The sequence below is a fragment of the Oncorhynchus clarkii genome, chromosome 9, assembly GCF_045791955.1.
Source record: "Oncorhynchus clarkii lewisi isolate Uvic-CL-2024 chromosome 9, UVic_Ocla_1.0, whole genome shotgun sequence".
NCBI lineage: Eukaryota > Metazoa > Chordata > Actinopteri > Salmoniformes > Salmonidae > Oncorhynchus > Oncorhynchus clarkii.
Genome location: NC_092155.1, coordinates 3,085,353 through 3,108,739, shown reverse-complemented (window position 1 = coordinate 3,108,739; position 23,387 = coordinate 3,085,353). Strand labels below are relative to the sequence as shown.

General features: G+C 41.8%; 1 protein-coding gene across 3 annotated transcripts in view; it reads right to left on the bottom strand.

Annotated features, from left to right (window-relative positions):
- The window catches only part of LOC139415759 (low affinity immunoglobulin gamma Fc region receptor II-b-like), a 57,314-nt gene that overhangs the window by 26,751 nt on the left and 7,176 nt on the right, over window positions 1–23,387 (bottom strand). For 2 of the 3 annotated variants that reach the window (XM_071163838.1, XM_071163840.1), the window contains exon 2: window positions 16,190–16,234. In XM_071163838.1, the coding sequence (XP_071019939.1) occupies window positions 16,190–16,234 (45 nt within the window). Of the gene's footprint in view, window positions 1–5,321; window positions 5,628–16,189; window positions 16,235–23,387 lie in introns of those variants that run through there. The other variant, XM_071163839.1, reaches the window with a different exon arrangement.

The window sequence follows — 23,387 nt, the reverse complement described above, 5'->3', positions numbered from 1 at the left end:
CCGTCAGCACACAGGGGGACAAACACCTGCCTGGAGGGGACAGCATTTCCTCCCCCATATGCCCCTCTAGACACAACTATGACAACATAACCAACAAAAACGGGTCACAACTCCTGCAGCTCTGTCACACACTGGGTATGTACATAGTCAATGGTAGACTTCGATGGGATTCCTATGGTAGGTACACCTATAGCTCTGTTACATCCTGGGTATGTACATAGTCAATGGTAGTCTTCGAGGGAACTCCTACGGTAGGTACACCTATAGCTCATCTCTTGGCAGTAGTACTGTAGACTACTTTATCACTGACCTCAACCCAGAGTCTCTCAGAGCGTTCACAGTCAGCCCACCGACACCCCTATCAGACCACAGCAAAACCACAGTCTGCTTGAACAGAGCAATACTCAATCACGAGGCATCAAAGCCAAAGGAGCTGAATAATATTAAGAAATGCTATAGATGGAAGGAATGTGTTGTGGAAACCTACCAAAAAAACAATCAGGCAACAACAAATTCAATCCCTTTTAGACAACTTCCTGGACAAAACGTTCCACTGTAATAGTGAAGGTGTCACGTTCTGACCATAGTTCTGTTATTTTATTATTTGTTTTAGTATGGTCAGGGCGTGAGTTGGGGTGGGCAGTCTGTTTGTCTTTCTATGTTGGTTTTTGTGTTCAGCCTGGTATGGTTCTCAATCAGAGGCAGGTGTCGTTAGTTGTCTCTGATTGAGAATCATACTTAGGTAGCCTGGGTTTCACTGTTTGTTTTCGTGTGAGTGTTTGTCGCCACACGGTACTGTTTTTCGGCTTTGTAGATTCACGTCATCGTTTATTGTTTTTGTTCATTTGTCTTTATTAAAATATATTATGGACACCACGCTGCACCTTGGTCCTCCTCTCCTTCTCCAGACGACATCCGTTACAGAAGGTGTAAACTTGGCAGTAGAAAATCTTAACAGTATATTTGACCTCTCAGCTTCCCTATCAAATCAAAAAACTTTCAAGCAGAAAACCAAAGAAAAAGAACAGCAATGATAAGTGGTTTGATCAAGAATGAAAAAATCCTAAGAAACAAATTGAGAAACCTGTCCAACCAAAAACACAGAGACCCAGAAAACCTGAGCCTACATCCTCACTATTGTGAGTCACTAAAACAATACTGAAATACACTACGGAAAAAGAAGGAACGTCAGAAATCAGCCCAATGTAATTGAAGAATTCATAGACTAACCACTTCTGGGAAAATTGGAACACTAAACAAACAACAACACAAAGAATTATCTATCAAAAATGGAGATGTATGAGTAAACCACTTCTCCAATCTTTTTGGCTCTATAACAGAAAAGAATAGGGCAATCAGTGAAGAAGAAACACCATTGTAAATACAACCCATATTTATGTTTATTTCTTTTCTATTTTGTACTTTAACCATTTATACATCATTACAACACTGTATATATATATACCTAATATGACATTTGTGATGTCTTTATTCTTTTGGAACTTCTGTATGTGTAATGTTTACTGTTAATTTGTATTGTTTATTTCACTTTTTTATATTATCTACTTCACTTGCTTTGGCAATGTTAACACATGTTTCCCATGACAATAAAGCCACTTGAACTGAATTGAGAGATAGAAATGGAGAGAAAGATAAAGAGAGTGAGTGAGTGAGTGAGTGAGTGAGTGAGTGAGTGAGTGAGTACCCTCCAACACATAACCTTCACTCCAAATGAAACTCCAAACCTACATTCTGAATTTGGACAGAATTATCTGCAAGGATTCTGGAATGATATTTACTACCAAGGATTCTTACTGCCAAGGATTCTTACTGCCAAGGATTCTTACTGCCAAGGATTCTTACTGCCAAGGATTCTTACTACCAAGGATTCTTACTACCAAGGATTCTTACTCACAAGGATTCTACTACCAATGATTCTACTACCAAGGATTATACTACCAATGATTCTACTACCAATTATTCTTACTACCAAGGATTCTTACTACCAAGGATTCTTACTAATAAGGATTCTACAACCAAGGATTCTTACTGCCAAGGATTCTTACTATCAAGGATTCTACAACCAAGGATTCTTACTGCCAAGGATTCTTACTATCAAGGATTCTTACTATAAATAATTATACTACCAAGGATTCTTACTGCCAAGGATTCTTACTGCCAGGGATTCTTACTGCCAAGGATTCTTACTACCAAGGATTCTTACTGCCAAGGATTCTTACTGCCAAGGATTCTTACTGCCAAGGATTCTTACTGCCAGGGATTCTTAATGCCAAGGATTCTTTACAACCAGTGATTCATACTACCAATGATTCTACCACCAAGGATTCTTACTACCAAGGATTATCCAGCAAACTTTCTGACAAACCAATGACCATCAAAAGAAACAAAACAGAAACCTGAAAATACCTTTCAACCTGGAACTGTGTGAGTAATGTTCAGTCTGAAGCAAATTGTAAAGCCAATAAGAAAAATACATTACAGTTATATATTTTACGTTATATGGACTGAATACTACATTAAACCTCTTAAGCTTACCCCCTACTTTTTCGAACATTCTGTTAAAAATTGCGCAACATTTCAGCGTCCTGCTACTCATGCCAGGAATATAGTATATGCATATGATTAGTATGTGTGAATAGAAAACACTCTCACGTTTCTAAAACTGGTTAAATCACGGCTGTGACTATAATAGAGCGTGTGTTTCATCGAAAAGCGCAAGAAAAACTGATCACTGAAAACTGGAAAAAATATCAATGTGCCACTCGCATGTATTGTTTAAAGGACACCAAATTAAGATTGCAAGTCCTACAGCTTCCACACGATGTCGCCAGTCTTGTCATTTGCCTGGGCTTGGTTTCTTGGTCAAATGAGTGAGAGGGAGCCCATTCCTTCCGGTCTCCGACAGGATGTTTTGGAGGAGAAATTTCCGACTTTGATTTCAAGACGTGGAGCTATTGAATACACATCGCCCCGTGATCATTTTGATAGATTATAAACGTTTACTAATACCTAAAGTTGGATTACAAAAGTATTTTGAAGTGTTTTGTGAAAGTTTATCGTCGACTTTTTTAATTTTAAAAAATGACGCAGCGTTTTGAAACGATGTTTTTTCTGAATGACACAGCTTCCATAGATGGCTATTTTGGGTATATATGGACCGATTTAATCGAAAAAAAGACCCAATAGTGATGTTTATGGGGCATATAGGAGTGCCAAGAAAGAAGCTCGTCAAAGGTAATGAATGTTTTATATTTTATTTCTGCTATTTGTGTAGCGCCGGCTACGCTAATTCTTTTGTTTACGTCGCCTTCAGGCATTTTGGGGTGTTGCATGCTATCAGATAATAGCTTCTCATGCTTTCGCCGAAAAGCATTTTAAAAATCTGACTTGTTGGCTAGATTCACAACGAGTGTAGCTTTAATTCAATACCCTGCATGTGTGTTTTAATGAACGTTTGAGTTTTAACGAGTGCTATTAGCATTTAGCGTAGCGCATGTGCATTTCCAGGTGGCTAGATGAGACGTCTGTGTCTCGGGTGCGCTTAAGAGAGGGTTAAGAGGCTACCAAGCTAGCTAGGACAGAACATATCTGTATCTGTAAATAATTTTGCACGCACAATTTTTCAGTTTTTGATTTGTTAAAAAAGTTTGAAATATCCAATAAATATCGTTCCACTTCATGATTGTGTCCCACTTGTTGTTGATTCATCACAAAAAAATACAGTTTTATATCTTTATGTTTAAAGCCTGAAATGTGGCAAAAGGTCGAAAGTTCAAGGGGGCCGAATACTTTCGCAAGGCACTGTATATATATATATATATATATATATATATATATATATATACAATATAATATGTAATTTTTTCCTGTGATCCATCAAAAACATTTGTCATCATCGTGGTCAGACTATATATAGCCATTGATTGTTGAAGAATATGGCCTCATGAGCTTAGTTCAACTGTCACACTCCATCAGAACCCAAATATAAACTTGTTTTACTCCAATGTAAACAAATACTGTATAGTCTCATAATATGGTTATAACTATAATGTTGATATCATGGATGGTCAGTCCTGTATAGTCTCATAACATGGTTATAACTATAATGTTGATATCATGGATGGTCAGTCCTGTATAGCCTCATAACATGGTTATAACTATAATGTTGATATCATGGATGGTCAGTCCTGTATAGCCTCATAACATGGTTAGAACTATAATGTTGATATCATGGATGGTCAGTCATGTCACACCCTGACCATAGTTTGCTTTGTATGTTTCTATGTTTCTATGTTTTGTTAGATCAGGGTTTGATCTGAGTGGGCATTCTATGTTGGATGTCTAGTTTGTCTGTTTCTGTGTTTGGCCTGATATGGTTCTCAATCAGAGGCAGGTGTTATTCGTTGTCTCTGATTGGGAACCATATTCAGGTAGCCTGTTTTGTCATTGTGGGTTGTGGGTGATTGCCTATGTTATTTGCTTGTGTCAGCACAGTTCTTATTATAACTTCACGGTCGTTATTCGTTTATTGTTTTGTACAGTTTACTTCGTGTTTTTTGTCATCTATTAAAATGATGTATTCACACTGCGCTTTGGTCCGCTTACGACGATCGTGACAAGTCCTTACATCCATAGTCTATGTCTATTAATCTGAGAGTGGTTACATTTCTCCAGGCCCATCCCTCAGCTTTTTAAGTCCTGAGTTTTGAGGTCATGCTCAGGTAAAACAATTTGGCTAACACTTCCATATTTCCAAGTTGTATTCTTGAAGATTAAGGGGTATAACATTTATTGGAATGACTGGAATTCTGATAGACTTTGGTTTTTAATATAAAGATATAATTTAATCATATTATTATATGTAGTAGAAAGTAATGGGTTAGAAGAAGCCTACATAACCAACCCATAAAGTAAAATGTAACATCCATATATGGCCAGCTATGTAAACATTAACATTGATTTATCCTGCAATAGATGTCGTTCAATTGGTAACATACATTTTTGTCTTCTTCTAACAGGAATATGATCAGATTACGTTACTGAGTTTGGGTAATCCAAAAGTTAAATGACTGATTATAATTTTGGACAGGTAACAGATTAGATTTAGAAAGTAACCTAGTCAACCCTGCATATTGGCCACATCTTGTCTGTCTGGATACGTTCAATAGGGAGTTATGTGATTAGCTATGTACTGTAGTATAGATAAATAGGGCTGCTCACACTTTGGAAGTGTTATCCCTAGCAGTTAGCTAGTAGCTAGTTAGCACAACCAGCTACAGGGGAACATAAAAACTACTCACAACAGAGTAGAGTCTATCCAATGCTCGGTTGCTGATGTTCATCATCTTCAATTTTGGTAGAAATGGACCACGTTTTGTTTAGCTGCGGTTAGCTGGTTAGCTGCCGGTAGCTGGTTGGCTGGCTGGTTAGCTAGCTGGCTGGCTGGCTGGTTAGCTGGCTGGCTGGTTAGCTGGCTGGTTGGTTGGCTGGCTAGCTGGCTGGCTGGCTGGCTGGCTGGTTGGTTGGCTGGCTGGCTAGCTGGCTGGTTAGCTGGCTGGCTGGTTAGTTAGTTGTCTTCCATGTCTATGACAACGTGGATTGTAAACAACCGAGGAGTCGCACTTGTTGTCAGTCAATAGCTTCACGCTGGCGCCATCTGGCGGAATTACTGGCATTAAAAGACAATAACAATAGCTGCTAGCACGGGAAATGATTACATGACAATTGTCCCATTTATAGATGAGATGTGGATGTTTAATACCAATAAAACAAGATCAAATAGCAACAACCAACAACAACAACAACAAAAGTAGATACAATTAAATCGACATTAACCCCTTATATGTGATCCTCCTTGGCAACCAGAGTGTTGCGGAAGTCCTCCAGTATCCCAGAATCCTCTCTGTTGCCAAAGGCTCTCTGCTTCACAACAGTCCGCTACCTCGCCGATAAAATCCTACTATAACATTATATCTTTATAATTTATACTATTATTTAGGTCTGAATGATTCTTAGTGTTGTCAGATAGTTTAGTTGGTGAGACTAACGGATTCGGTGGTGTGATGTTTTGACTGTGAACCGGAGAACTCTGCAGGGATTCGAGTTGTCAGGAAGAGAGACGCTACTCGGTTAGCCTGTCAGCTGACGAGCTATCTAACGTTAACTACTATAAACCAACATCAAAGTTGTATTTTAAAATATATATTGTTAGTGCTAGCTAACTCGCTAGTGATGCAGCTAACCAGGGCATGGATGGTTAGCTGTAGCGTTCAAATTCGGCTACTGGAGACGACGTGTGGACAGACACGGAAGCAGCACGTTACCCAGCTGTAAAGGGTATATGCTACATCTTGTGGATAAAGCCACACGTTTCACTCTACATATCAATCCTAACAGGTACATTTGACTTTAAAATGTAGGTAGCTAAACAGGGAAATATCTAGGCCGTAAGACTAGATCACTGGTAACATTGTTGTTGACCCAACATTCCCATAGTAGGCTAACCTACATTAATCTCAGCCCTACCTACACTTTAGGCAGCTCCATTGTTCAAAGTGGGGAGTTGGATCAACTGACACTGTGTCCAGGTAAGTCATGTTATTGAACCGGTCTAGGCAGATGGGAGTCTTAGAGTCTGGGGACAAGACTGCAATAAAGTCTTAGAGGGCTCCTGTTCTTGACCCCCCCCCCCCCTCTAGAAGATGGCCCCTACTAAGATGAAGTTGCGTGTTTGTCTGAGGGAGAGCGGAGGATTAGGTCAGCAACAGGAGGAATCCCTCCCTTTGTCGCAGTCTGTCTCGGCCGAGGAGTCTCCAAACTCTAAGACTGGTATCTGCCTAGGACCGGTTCTACAACATAACTTACCTGGACAGGTGCCTCCATTGCTTTTGCTTCCTCTGCATACAGGAGTGGAACAACAACAAGATAGGACTGTGTCCCTAATTACACCCTTTTCCTTATATAGTGCACTACTTTTGACCAGGGCCTGTGCATCGCAAATGGCACCTAGGGCTCTGGTCGAAAGCAGCACACTATCCTGCCCTACCAAGCAAAAAGGCAGCAACTGCTCATAGCGTGGAACTGAGAAATTTTTTTTTTTTTTTTTTACCTTGGTTTCACAGTAAACTTATGCAGTTACTGCTAACATTGACCCCCATTTTCTCCAAAACACAATACGAGGCAGGATACTTGTCCACATGATTAAGCATGTATTTAATGTAGCAAAACATGACAACTCATTTTTGACCAAATTAGCATTTACTGCCTTTTTGCTTGGTAGGGCAGTATAGGGTGTCAACTAAGGTGTTCAGGAAATCCTTCCTACCAGCTCTAGGCTCTAGAATGAATAACATTTTCCTTCTCTGATCTTTCATCTTAATCTTGGTCTCTAGGTGTCCGCTGTGTAAGCAGCCCTTCTCCTCCAGCCTTACTCTCAAACCTCCTGTACCTGGAGAAAACAGGACCGCAGCTGCCATGGTGACCACCAGAGCAGGTGGTAACCATGGAGAGTGAAAGAGGAGGAGAGGACGAAGGTGGAAAGGGTGGGAACTCCTCTTCTACCCCGGCCAGAGGATGGAGGGATCGATGGACAGGTGAGGTAACTTTTTGTTGTTGTATTGTTCAAGTTAGCAACTGTTCCTACACTCTGATAGCTACAATAGTGATGTTATGATTGATTAATACTGTTTCTACACTCTGATAGCTACAATAGTGATGTTATGATTGATTAATACTGTTTCTACACTCTGATAGCTACAATAGTGATGTTATGATTGATTAATACTGTTTCTACACTCTGATAGCTACAGTAGTGCTGTTATGATTGATTAATACTGTTTCTACACTCTGATAGCTACAATAGTGCTGTTATGATTGATTAATACTGTTTCTACACTCTGATAGCTACAATAGTGCTGTTATGATTGATAGCTACAATAGTGATGTTATGATTGATTAATACTGTTTCTACACTCTGATAGCTACAATAGCGCTGTTATGATTGATAGCTACAGTAGTGCTGTTATGATTGATTAATACTGTTCCTACACTCTGATAGCTACAGTAGTGCTGTTATGATTGATTAATACTGTTTTTACACTGATTCTGATAGCTACAATAGCGCTGTTATGATTGATTAATACCGTTTTTACACTGATTCTGATAGCTACAGTAGTGCTGTTATGATTGATAGCTACAATAGTGCTGTTATGATTGATTAATACTGTTTCTACACTCTGATAGCTACAGTAGCGCTGTTATGATTGATTAATACTGTTTCTCCACTCTGCTAGCTACAGTAGTGCTGTTATGATTGATTAATACTGTTTCTCCACTCTGATAGCTACAGTAGTGCTGTTATGATTGATTAATACTGTTTCTCCACTCTGATAGCTACAATAGTGATGTTATGATTGATTAATACTGTTTTTACACTCTGATAGCTACAATAGTGCTGTTATGATTGATTAATACTGTTTCTCCACTCTGCTAGCTACAGTAGTGCTGTTATGATTGATAGCTACAGTAGTGCTGTTATGATTGATAGCTACAGTAGTGCTGTTATGATTGATTAATACTGTTTCTACTCTGATAGCTACAGTAGCGCTGTTATGATTGATTAATACTGTTTCTACTCTGATAGCTACAGTAGTGCTGTTATGATTGATTAATACTGTTTCTCCACTCTGCTAGCTACAGTAGTGCTGTTATGATTGATTAATACTGTTTCTCCACTCTGATAGCTACAGTAGTGCTGTTATGATTGATAGCTACAGTAGTGCTGTTATGATTGATAGCTACAGTAGTGCTGTTATGATTGATTAATACTGTTTCTCCACTCTGATAGCTACAGTAGCGCTGTTATGATTGATTAATACTGTTTCTACTCTGATTCTGATAGCTACAATAGTGCTGTTATGATTGATAGCTACAGTAGTGCTGTTATGATTGATAGCTACAGTAGTGCTGTTATGATTGATTAATACTGTTTCTCCACTCTGATAGCTACAATAGCGCTGTTATGATTGATTAATACTGTTTCTACACTCTGATAGCTACAGTAGTGCTGTTATGATTGATAGCTACAGTAGTGCTGTTATGATTGATTAATACTGTTTCTACACTCTGATAGCTACAGTAGCGCTGTTATGATTGATTAATACTGTTTCTCCACTCTGCTAGCTACAGTAGTGCTGTTATGATTGATAGCTACAGTAGTGCTGTTATGATTGATAGCTACAGTAGTGCTGTTATGATTGATTAATACTGTTTCTACACTGATAGCTACAGTAGTGCTGTTATGATTGATTAATGCTGTTTCTACACTCTGATAGCTACAGTAGTGATGTTATGATTGATTAATACTGTTTCTCCACTCTGATAGCTACAGTAGCGCTGTTATGATTGATTAATACTGTTTCTACACTCTGATAGCTACAATAGTGCTGTTATGATTGATTAATACTGTTTCTCCACTCTGCTAGCTACAGTAGTGCTGTTATGATTGATTAATACTGTTTCTACTCTGATAGCTACAGTAGTGCTGTTATGATTGATTAATACTGTTTCTACACTCTGATAGCTACAGTAGTGCTGGCCTGTCAATAATGACTTGTGTTCAGAAAATGACGTGGTGTCGCCGGCTGTGTTTAGATTTGGACGGTGTAGCTCACGTCCACTTTCTTTCTATGTTTAATTCGGGAGAGGTGGATTACCCATAATGCTCATTGACTGAACATTCCAATTTACCCATGGCAATTATGCACCACAATAATAATAATATTTCTATGGTGAAGGACAGACCAGTAAGCCAGTCTTTCAGTGTCGAGTCTTTCGGGTTAAAAGGTTTGCAGTAATGTTGGACGATCAAATCCTCTGAATCTTGGTTACAGTGGGAGCTGGCAGTGTTCCACGGCTCATTGGTCAACATCGTCCAACGTTTCATCACCTCGCCAATCGCACGCTGTAATAGGGAGGGAGGGGGCGGGGTCATCCAGGATGAACTCCACCCCTTTCCAGCTGGCACGGATGGACCACTTCTTCCACGAGCTGGTGAGCACACATACACCTGCACACGCAGACATTTAAATACTTAATTTGACTCCACGTTAGTCTAGGCTGCCGATGAGAGCACACACATCCTCTCCCTAACCCTCCTGTGTGTGTGTCTCTCCCTCATATCAGTTCAACCCGTTTCTCCTCTCTCCAAGGAAGCCTTTGACAAGCTGGCCATCTTCCCTCCGGCGCCGACCTACGAGGACGGTATGACATCATCAACCAGTGACACTGACCTCTCTGTCACCTCCATCTACGACCCTCCGGCGCCGACCTACGAGGACGGTATGACATCATCAACCAGTGACACTGACCTCTCTGTCACCTCCATCTACGACCCTCCGGCGCCGACCTACGAGGACGGTATGACATCATCAACCAGTGACACTGACCTCTCTGTCACCTGGCCATCTACGACCCTCCGGCGCCGACCTACGAGGACGGTATGACATCATCAACCAGTGACACTGACCTCTCTGTCACCTCCATCTACGACCCTCCGGCGCCGACCTACGAGGACGGTATGACATCATCAACCAGTGACACTGACCTCTCTGTCACCTGGCCATCTACGACCCTCCGGCGCCGACCTACGAGGACGGTATGACATCATCAACCAGTGACACTGACCTCTCTGTCACCTCCATCTCAGAGGAAGAGATATTGTTTTGTTACTACTTTTGGGATGAGCTTCCAGTTGGCTCATCTATCCCCCCTCCTCCTCCTCTCCCCTGGAACTATTACCCAGGTCGTTGGGGTCGTTGGGGTAAATGAGCTTCCAGTTGGCTCATCTATCCCCCCTCCTCCTCCTCTCCCCTGGAACTATTACCCAGGTCGTTGGGGTCGTTGAGGTAAATGAGCTTCCAGTTGGCTCATCTATCCCCCCTCCTCCTCTCCCCTGGAACTATTACCCAGGTCGTTGGGGTCGTTGAGGTCGTTGGGGTAAATGAGAATGTGTTCTCAGTCAACTGACCTGGTGAAATAAATCAATAAAATATATATTTTTTAGTCTGGGTCCTATATGGCAGCCTATTCCCTATTAAGTGCTCTACTGCCTGTGTAGTCCACTGTGTGGTCCACTGTGTAGTCCACTGTGTAGTCCACTGTGTGGTCCACTGTGTAGTCCACTGTGTAGTCCACTCTGTGGTCCACTGTGTAGCCCAAAAGTTACGTTACTGATTACAATTTTGGACCGGTAAGAGTAACAGATTACACTTAGGAGGTAACCTACCTAACGCTGAATATATATATATTATTAAAATACAAGGTCTGAGGACTTCTGCCTTTGGCCTAAAGAGCCAGACCCTAAAGGGCATTGCCCTCAACCGCAGACCCGACACACAGGAGCAACAGATCAACAGACACCTCACACAGGAGCAACAGATCAACAGACAACTCACACAGGAGCAACAGATCAACAGACACACCGCCCAGACCAGCGAGACACACTCCCAGAGTCCCTCAGAGCGTTCCAAAAGGGTTCAACCAAGAACCGGTTTTCCTAGCCACCGTGCTTCTACACCTGCATTGCTTGCTGTTTGGGGTTTTAGGCTGGGTTTCTGTACAGCACTATGAGAGATCAGCTGATGTACAAAGGGCTATATAAATACATTTGATTCATACCATGGATCATTTAGCAATTTGATTTGGAATTGTAGGACCCCTTTATGTATCAAACATAGATACAAAAATGATTTGATAACATATTGAATTTGGCTGATACTACTATAGCCCATAGAAACGCATTGAATAACATGTGCATAAATGGCTAAAAAGAGAGACAGAGACAGAGAGAGAGTTACACGTTTAAATAATAGATCATCACTCACACACACAGATATGTGTTGGTCGTAGTTTCTTATCATAGTTTGAACATATTTGGCACCTCTGAGAGGTTTTGATTTAACAAGAGGGTGAAATAGAACCTAAGAGGGCAGAAGCTACTAACAGTATGAATAAAAACTACTGCTCAATGTATAACTTTTGTATACATTTTTTTTAAAACATAGATGACCATGAAAACAATGAATACATATCTTAAATAATATATACAGTACCAGTCAAAAGATTGGACACACCTACTCATTCAAGGGTTATTCATTATTTTACTATTTTCAAAACTATGAAATAACACATATTCCAAGATGGCGGAGCAGTGAGACGTGTTTGTTTTTGTCCCATGTAAATATTGTTCTTTTCTGGGATTTTTGTATGCATTTTCCATTTTCAAACTAAATATACCTTCCTGCAACCCGCCCCAAATGTGGTACGGATCTGCTATTTTAGACCTTATAACCGGAACCTCCATCAGAAGCTAGCCTGCTAACTAGCTACTAGCTATTTAGTCATTGTTAGCCACTGCTAGCGGTCTTTACCTTTAGCTTAGACTCCAGCCACTTTAGCCTGGATAATACCTGTCAGTCTGCACAGCGTGATATCAGCCCTGATAGCCTGGATAATACCTGCCAGTCTGCACAGCGTGATATCAACCCTGATAGCCTGGATAATACCTGCCAGTCTGCACAGCTTGATATCAGCCCTGATAGCCTGGATAATACCTGCCAGTCTGCACAGCACGATATCAGCCCTGAGCATATCAGACTGCTTTTTTCCCCCAAGACATAACCCGGATTCCTGCCGCAATCTCTGGACCATTACACCGGATCTTCGCAGCTAGCTAGTTGCTACCGAGTGGCTATTGTTGCTAACGACCCTGTCCAGAAGCATGCACCAGCTAGCCTCGAGCTAGGCCCATTCCCCCGGCTAGCAAACGAAGTACACCAACTACAATACCTCTCTTGCCAATTAGCCTGGATTCTTTGTCGACACGGAGCCCCGCTGATCCATCACGACTGGTCTGCTGGTCTGCTGACGTAATTCTGGCCAATGTGCTCTCAACCATCACCAACATCTACTAGCCCCGGCCTGCTAGCTTCCTGAATGCCATATCTCCAGCTCGCCTAGCGTAGTGATTGACTACCAAGCGGCTCCCTGTTTAATCTATTTCTGCTCATTGGACCCTATGATCACTCTGCTACACAGCTGATGTAATCTGGACTGTTCATTAACACTTATTTTTGTTTATCTATCGGCCCCAGCCTCAAACTCAGGCCTTGTGTGTAGCTAACTGACCCTCTCTGCCCATTCATCGCTATTTACTCATTGCTGTTGTCCTAGCTGTTTACCCGTTGTTGTCTCACCCGTTGTTGTCTTAGCTGTGATTGCTTTATGCATTTGTCTAATGTCAATATGCCTGGATGCTGTTATTTATGGCAGCTCTCATTGTTTATTTTACTGCAGAGCCCCTAGTCCTGCTTTACATGCCTCGGTTAGCTCCCTTGCCCCACCCCCCACATATGCGGAGACCGCACCTAGCTTAACTGGCTCTTCCAGAGATGCAGCCTCTCTCATTGTCACTCTATGCCTAGGTTTATCCCCACTGTACATGCACCCTACCATACCCTTGTCTGTACACTATGCCCTGAATCTATCCTACCACACGCAGAAATCTGCTCCTTTTATTCTCTGTTCCCAAAGCACTAGACGACCAGTTCTTATAGCCTTTAGCCGTACCCTTATCCTACTCCTCCTCTGTTCCTATGGTGATGTAGAGGTTAACCCAAGCCCTGTGTGTCCCCAGACACTCTCATTTGTTGACTTCTGCAACCGTAAATGCCTTGGGTTCATGAATGTTAACATCAGAAGCCTCCTCCCTAAGTTTGCTTTATTCACTGCTTTAGCACACTCCGCCAACACCAATGTCCTAGCCCTGTCTGAATCCTGGCTTAGGAAGGCCACCAAAAATTCTGAAAATGTCCACCTCCAATTACAACATTTTCCGTCAAGACAGAACTGCTAAAGGGGGCGGAATTGCAATCTACTGTAGAGAGAGCCTGCAGAGTTCTGTCATACTATCCAGATCTTGTCATGTACTGTCATGTTGTGTCTTGTCTCTGTCCTTTCCCTTCACCCTGTCTCCCTCTGCTGGTCGTTGTTAGGTTACCTTTTCTCCCCCGCTTTCCCCCAGCTGTTCCTTGTCTCCTCTAACTACCCATTCACCCCGTTTCCCACCTGTTCCCTTTTTCCCTCTGATTAGGTCCCTATATCTCTCTCTGTTTCTGTTCCTGTCCTTGTCGGATTCTTGTTTGTTGTGTTTCATGCCTGAGCCAGACTATCGTCATGTTTGCTGTAACCTTGTCCTGTCCTGTCGGAATCTGCCGGTCTATCTGAGCCTACCTATGTTAGGTTATTAAAGAAGCTCTGTTTAAGTTAGTTCGCTTTTGGGTCCTCATTCACTCACCATAACAGATCTATGCCCAAACAGTTTGAGCTTCTACTTTTAAAGATCCATCTCTCCAGAAATAAGTCCCTCACTGTTACAGCTTGTTATAGACCCCCCTCAGCTCTTAGCTGTGCCCTGGAAACCATATGTGAATTGATTGCCCTCCATCTATCGTCAGAGTTCGTACTGTTAGGTGACCTAAACTGGGATATGCTTAATTAACACCCGGCCGTCCTACAAGCTAAGCTAGATGCCCTCAATCTCATACAAATTATCAAGGAACCTACCAGGTACAACCCCAAATCCATAAACATGGGCACCCTCATAGATATCGTCCTGATCAACTTGCCCTCCAAATACACCTCTGCTGTTTCCAACAGGATCTCAGCGATCACTGCCTCAAACAACCACCCCTCATCACTGTCAAACAATCCCTAAAACACTTCAGCGAGCAGGCCTTTCTAATCAACCTGGCCCGGGTATCCTGGAAGGATATTGGCCTCATACCGTCTGTGGAGGATGCCTGGTTATTCTTTAAAAGTGCTTTCCTCACCATATTAAATAAGCATGCCCCTTTTAAAAATGTAGAACTAAGAACAGATATAGCCCTTGGTTCACTCCAGACTTGACTGCCCTTGACCAGCATTGACCAGCTTCAAACTGTCCCCGTGATATGCAACTGTTCAGGGAAGTCAGGAACCAATACACACAGTCAGTCAGGAAAGCAAAGGCTAGCTTTTTCAAACAATGTGCATCCTGCTAGAAGCCTCTCTTTCTAAAATGATCCGCCGCCATTGTTGCAACCCTTAATGCTTGTCTGTTCAACCTCTCTTTTGTATTGTCTGAGATTCCTAAAGATTGGAAAGCGGCTGCGGTCATCCCCCTCGTCAAAGGGAGAGACACTCTAGACCCAAACTGTTACCCATCCTGCCCTGCCTTTCTAAAGTCTTCGAAAGCCAAGTGAACAAACAGATCATTGACCATTTTGAATTCCACCATATCTTCTCCGCTATGCAATCTGGTTTCAGAGCTGGTCACGGGTGCACCTCAGCCACGCTCAAGGTCCTAAAAGATAACTGATGAATATAGTAATATAACTGATGAATATAGTAATATGACTGATGAATACAGTAATATAACTGATGAATATAGTAATATAACTGATGAATATAGTAATATAACTGATGAATACAGTAATATAACTGATGAATACAGTCATATAACTGATGAATACAGTAGTATAACTGATGAATACAGTAAAATAACTGATGAATACAGTAATATAACTGATGAATACAGTAATATAACTGATGATGCTGGGGGGGAGATCAGACATGGAACTAATACAAGATGGACAGAAAAGATTCCAACATCTGGGGCAACACCTGGGACAACACCTGGGGCAACACCTGGGGCAACAAATGGGGCAACACCTGGGTCAACACCTGGGACAACACCTGGGGCAACACCTGGGGCAACACCTGGGACAACACCTGGGGCAACACCTGGGGCTGTAGTAAGTTTAAACACCAGATGTTACGTTATTCACAATGAAGTGAACAGGCAGGGGATCTGATCCTAGATTAGCACTCTGAGATGTTTGACACATATTTGATACACAATATAATTAGAATGTACTATGAGAGGAGAAAGATGGAGGCAATAATATGAGGAAGAAGAGAGAGAGAAGAGGAGGAGGAAGAGGAGGAGAGTTGTTACTATTATAGAACAGGTGATGAATATAGAGAAATGTTACTAATATAGATCAGGTGATGAATATAGAGAAATGTTACTATTATAGAACAGGTGATGAATATAGAGAAATGTACTCACCTCCAGCTTGTCCGAGGCTCCAGTATACCAGTTTACTCAACAGCACTGAAACACACGGAGAGAACTATCACTATGGTACATGATGTAAACACTGATACACACAGAGAGAAGTATCACTATGGTACATGATGGAAAAACTGATACACACAGAGAGAACTATCACTATGGTACATGATGTAAACACTGAAACACACAGAGAGAACTATCACTATGGTACATGATGTAAACACTGATACACACAGGGAGAACTCTCCCTATGGCACATGATGGAAACACTGAAACACACATAGAGAACTGGCACTATGGTACATGATGGAAACACTGAAACACACAGAGAGAACTATCACTATGGTACATGATGTAAACACTGAAACACACAGGGATAACCATCACTATGGTACATGATGTAAACACTGAAACACACAGAGAGAATTATCACTATGGTACATGATGTAAACACTGAAACACACATAGAGAACTATCACTATGGTACATGATGTAAACACTGAAACACACAGAAAGAACTATCACTATGGTACATGATGGAAACACTGAAACACACATAGAGAACTATCACTATGGTACATGATGTAACCACTGAAACACACAGAGAGAACTATCACTATGGTACATGATGTAAACACTGAAACACACAGAGATACAGAGGGGCTGAGTCACTGGCTTTACTGGGGCTCTCTCATGCCGTCCCTGGAGGGGGTGCGTCACCTGAGTGGGTTGAGTCACTGATGTGGTCATCCTGTCTGGGTTGGCGCCCCCCCCCCCCCCCCCCCCTTAAGTTGTACTCAGCCTTGTCTCAGGATGGTAAGTTGGTGGTTGAAGATATCCCTCTAGTGGTGTGGGGGCTGTGCTTTGGCAAAGTGGGTGGGGTTATATCCTTCCTGTTTGGCCCTGTCCGGGGGTGTCCTCGGAGTGGGCCACAGTGTCTCCTGACCCCTCTTGTCTCAGCCTCCAGTATTTATGCTGCAGTAGTTTATGTGTCGGGGGGCTAGGGTCAGTTTGTTATATCTGGAGTACTTCTCCTGTCCTATTCGGTGTCCTGTGTGAATCTAAGTGTGCGTTCTCTAATTCTCTCCTTCTCTCTCTCGGAGGACCTGAGCCCTAGGACCATGCCCCAGGACTACCTGACATGATGACTCCTTGCTGTCCCCAGTCCACCTGGCTGTGCTGCTGCTCCAGTTTCAACTGTTCTGCCTTATTATTATTCGACCATGCTGATCATTTATGAACATTTGAACATCTTCGCCATGTTCTGTTATAATCTCCACCCGGCACAGCCAGAAGAGGACTGGCCATCCCACATATGCTCTCTCTAATTCTCTCTTTCTTTCTCTCTCTCGGAGGACCTGAGCCCTAGGACCATGCCCCAGGAATACCTGACATGATGACTCCTTGCTGTCCCCAGTCCACCTGACTGTGCTGCTGCTCCAGTTTCAACTATTCTGCCTTATTATTATTCGACCATGCTGGTCATTTATGAACATTTGAACATCTTGACCATGTTTTGTTATAATCTCCACCCGGCACAGCCAGAAGAGGACTGGCCACCCCACATAGCCTGGTTCCTCTCTAGGTTTCTTCCTAGGTTTTGGCCTTTCTAGGGAGTTTTTCCTAGCCACCGTGCTTCTACACCTGCATTGCTTGCTGTTTGGGGTTTTAGGCTGGGTTTCTGTACAGCACTTTGAGATATCAGCTGATGTACAAAGGGCTATATAAAATAAATTTGATTGATTGATTGATTGATTGAGAAAACTATTACGATGGTACATGATGTAAACACTAAAACACACAGAGAGAACTCTCCCTATGGTACATGATGGAAACACTGAAACACACATAGAGAACCGTCACTATGGTACATGATGGAAACACTGAAACACACAGAGAGAACTATCACTATGGTACATGAAGTAACCACTGAAACACACAGAGAGAACTATCACTATGGTACATGATGTAAACACTGAAACACACAGAGATAACTATCACAATGGAACACGATGTAAACACTGAAACACACAGAGAGAACTCTCCCTATGGTACATGATGGAAACACTGAAACACACATAGAGAACTGTCACTATGGTACATGATGGAAACACTGAAACACACAGAGAGAACTATCACTATGGTACATTATGTAAACACTGAAACACACAGGGAGAACCATCACTATGGTACATGATGTAAACACTGAAACACACAGAGAGATCTATCACTAAGGTACATGATGTAAACACTGAAACACACATAGAGAACTATCACTATGGTACATGATGTAAACACTGAAACACACCGAGAGAACTATCACTATGGTACATGATGGAAACACTGAAACACACATAGAGAACTATCACTATGGTACATGATGTAACCACTGAAACACACAGAGAGAATTATCACTATGGTACATGATGGAAACACTGAAACACACAGAGAGAACTATCACGATGGTACATGATTTAAACACTGAAACACACAGAGAGAACTATCACTATGGTACATGATGTAAACACTGATACACACAGAGAGAACTATCACTATGGTACATGATGTAAACACTGAAACACACAGAGAGAACTCTCCCTATGGTACATGATGGAAACACTGAAACACACATAGAGAACTATCACTATGGTACATGATGTAAACACTGAAACACACAGAGAGAACTATCACTATGGTACATGATGGAAACACTGAAACACACAGAGAGAACTATCACTATGGTACATGATGTAAACACTGAAACACACAGAGAGAACCATCACTATGGTACATGATGTAAACACTGAAACACACAGAGAGAACTATCACTATGGTACATGATGGAAACACTGAAACACACAGAGAGAACTATCAATGTGGTACATGATGTAACCACTGAAACACACAGAGAGAACTATCACTATGGTACATGATGTAAACACTGAAACACCAGAGAGAACTATCACTATGGTACATGATGTAACCACTGAAACACACAGAGAGAACTATCACTATGGTGCATGATGTAAACACTGAAACACACAGAGATAACTATCACGATGGTACATGATGTAAACACTGAAACACACAGAGAGAACTCTCCCTATGGTACATGATGGAAACACTGAAACACACAGAGAGAACTCTCCCTATGGTACATGATGGAAACACTGAAACACACATAGAGAACTGTCACTATGGTACATGATGGAAACACACAGAGAGAACTATCACTATGGTACATGATGTAAACACTGAAACACACAGTGAGAACCATCACTATGGTACATGATGTAAACACTGAAACACACAGAGAGAACGATCACTATGGTACATGATGTAAACACTGAAACACACAGAGAGAAGTATCACTATGGTACATGATGGAAAAACTGATACACACAGAGAGAACTATCACTATGGTACATGATGTAAACACTGAAACACACAGAGAGAACTATCACTATGGTACATGATGTAAACACTGATACACACAGGGAGAACTCTCCCTATGGCACATGATGGAAACACTGAAACACACATAGAGAACTGGCACTATGGTACATGATGGAAACACTGAAACACACAGAGAGAACTATCACTATGGTACATGATGTAAACACTGAAACACACAGGGATAACCATCACTATGGTACATGATGTAAACACTGAAACACACAGAGAGAATTATCACTATGGTACATGATGTAAACACTGAAACACACATAGAGAACTATCACTATGGTACATGATGTAAACACTGAAACACACAGAAAGAACTATCACTATGGTACATGATGGAAACACTGAAACACACATAGAGAACTATCACTATGGTACATGATGTAACCACTGAAACACACAGAGAGAACTATCACTATGGTACATGATGTAAACACTGAAACACACAGAGATACAGAGGGGCTGAGTCACTGGCTTTACTGGGGCTCTCTCATGCCGTCCCTGGAGGGGGTGCGTCACCTGAGTGGGTTGAGTCACTGATGTGGTCATCCTGTCTGGGTTGGCGCCCCCCCCCCCCCCCCCCCCCCTTAAGTTGTACTCAGCCTTGTCTCAGGATGGTAAGTTGGTGGTTGAAGATATCCCTCTAGTGGTGTGGGGGCTGTGCTTTGGCAAAGTGGGTGGGGTTATATCCTTCCTGTTTGGCCCTGTCCGGGGGTGTCCTCGGAGTGGGCCACAGTGTCTCCTGACCCCTCTTGTCTCAGCCTCCAGTATTTATGCTGCAGTAGTTTATGTGTCGGGGGGCTAGGGTCAGTTTGTTATATCTGGAGTACTTCTCCTGTCCTATTCGGTGTCCTGTGTGAATCTAAGTGTGCGTTCTCTAATTCTCTCCTTCTCTCTCTCGGAGGACCTGAGCCCTAGGACCATGCCCCAGGACTACCTGACATGATGACTCCTTGCTGTCCCCAGTCCACCTGGCTGTGCTGCTGCTCCAGTTTCAACTGTTCTGCCTTATTATTATTCGACCATGCTGATCATTTATGAACATTTGAACATCTTCGCCATGTTCTGTTATAATCTCCACCCGGCACAGCCAGAAGAGGACTGGCCATCCCACATATGCTCTCTCTAATTCTCTCTTTCTTTCTCTCTCTCGGAGGACCTGAGCCCTAGGACCATGCCCCAGGAATACCTGACATGATGACTCCTTGCTGTCCCCAGTCCACCTGACTGTGCTGCTGCTCCAGTTTCAACTATTCTGCCTTATTATTATTCGACCATGCTGGTCATTTATGAACATTTGAACATCTTGACCATGTTTTGTTATAATCTCCACCCGGCACAGCCAGAAGAGGACTGGCCACCCCACATAGCCTGGTTCCTCTCTAGGTTTCTTCCTAGGTTTTGGCCTTTCTAGGGAGTTTTTCCTAGCCACCGTGCTTCTACACCTGCATTGCTTGCTGTTTGGGGTTTTAGGCTGGGTTTCTGTACAGCACTTTGAGATATCAGCTGATGTACAAAGGGCTATATAAAATAAATTTGATTGATTGATTGATTGATTGAGAAAACTATTACGATGGTACATGATGTAAACACTAAAACACACAGAGAGAACTCTCCCTATGGTACATGATGGAAACACTGAAACACACATAGAGAACCGTCACTATGGTACATGATGGAAACACTGAAACACACAGAGAGAACTATCACTATGGTACATGAAGTAACCACTGAAACACACAGAGAGAACTATCACTATGGTACATGATGTAAACACTGAAACACACAGAGATAACTATCACAATGGAACACGATGTAAACACTGAAACACACAGAGAGAACTCTCCCTATGGTACATGATGGAAACACTGAAACACACATAGAGAACTGTCACTATGGTACATGATGGAAACACTGAAACACACAGAGAGAACTATCACTATGGTACATTATGTAAACACTGAAACACACAGGGAGAACCATCACTATGGTACATGATGTAAACACTGAAACACACAGAGAGATCTATCACTAAGGTACATGATGTAAACACTGAAACACACATAGAGAACTATCACTATGGTACATGATGTAAACACTGAAACACACCGAGAGAACTATCACTATGGTACATGATGGAAACACTGAAACACACATAGAGAACTATCACTATGGTACATGATGTAACCACTGAAACACACAGAGAGAATTATCACTATGGTACATGATGGAAACACTGAAACACACAGAGAGAACTATCACGATGGTACATGATTTAAACACTGAAACACACAGAGAGAACTATCACTATGGTACATGATGTAAACACTGATACACACAGAGAGAACTATCACTATGGTACATGATGTAAACACTGAAACACACAGAGAGAACTCTCCCTATGGTACATGATGGAAACACTGAAACACACATAGAGAACTATCACTATGGTACATGATGTAAACACTGAAACACACAGAGAGAACTATCACTATGGTACATGATGTAAACACTGAAACACACAGAGAGAACTATCACTATGGTACATGATGTAAACACTGAAACACACAGAGAGAACCATCACTATGGTACATGATGTAAACACTGAAACACACAGAGAGAACTATCACTATGGTACATGATGGAAACACTGAAACACACAGAGAGAACTATCAATGTGGTACATGATGTAACCACTGAAACACACAGAGAGAACTATCACTATGGTACATGATGTAAACACTGAAACACCAGAGAGAACTATCACTATGGTACATGATGTAACCACTGAAACACACAGAGAGAACTATCACTATGGTGCATGATGTAAACACTGAAACACACAGAGATAACTATCACGATGGTACATGATGTAAACACTGAAACACACAGAGAGAACTCTCCCTATGGTACATGATGGAAACACTGAAACACACAGAGAGAACTCTCCCTATGGTACATGATGGAAACACTGAAACACACATAGAGAACTGTCACTATGGTACATGATGGAAACACACAGAGAGAACTATCACTATGGTACATGATGTAAACACTGAAACACACAGTGAGAACCATCACTATGGTACATGATGTAAACACTGAAACACACAGAGAGAACGATCACTATGGTACATGATGTAAACACTGAAACACACAGAGAGAACGATCACTATGGTACATGATGTAAACACTGAAACACACAGAGAGAACGATCACCATGGTACATGATGGAAACACTGAAACACACATAGAGAACTATCACTATGGTACATGATGGAAACACTGAAACACACAGAGAGAACTATCACTATGGTAGATGATGGAAACACTGAAACACACAGAGAGAACTATCACTATGGTACATGATGGAAACACTGAAACACACAGAGAGAACTATCACGATGGTACATGATGGAAACACTGAAACACACAGAGAGAACTATCACTATGGTACATGATATAAACACTGAAACACACAGAGAGAACTATCACTATGGTACATGATGGAAACACTGAAACACACAGAGAGAACTATCACTATGGTACATGATGTAAACACTGAAACACACAGTGAGAACCATCACTATGGTACATGATGTAAACACTGAAACACACAGAGAGAACGATCACTATGGTACATGATGTAAACACTGAAACACACAGAGAGAACGATCACTATGGTACATGATGGAAACACTGAAACACACATAGAGAACTATCACTATGG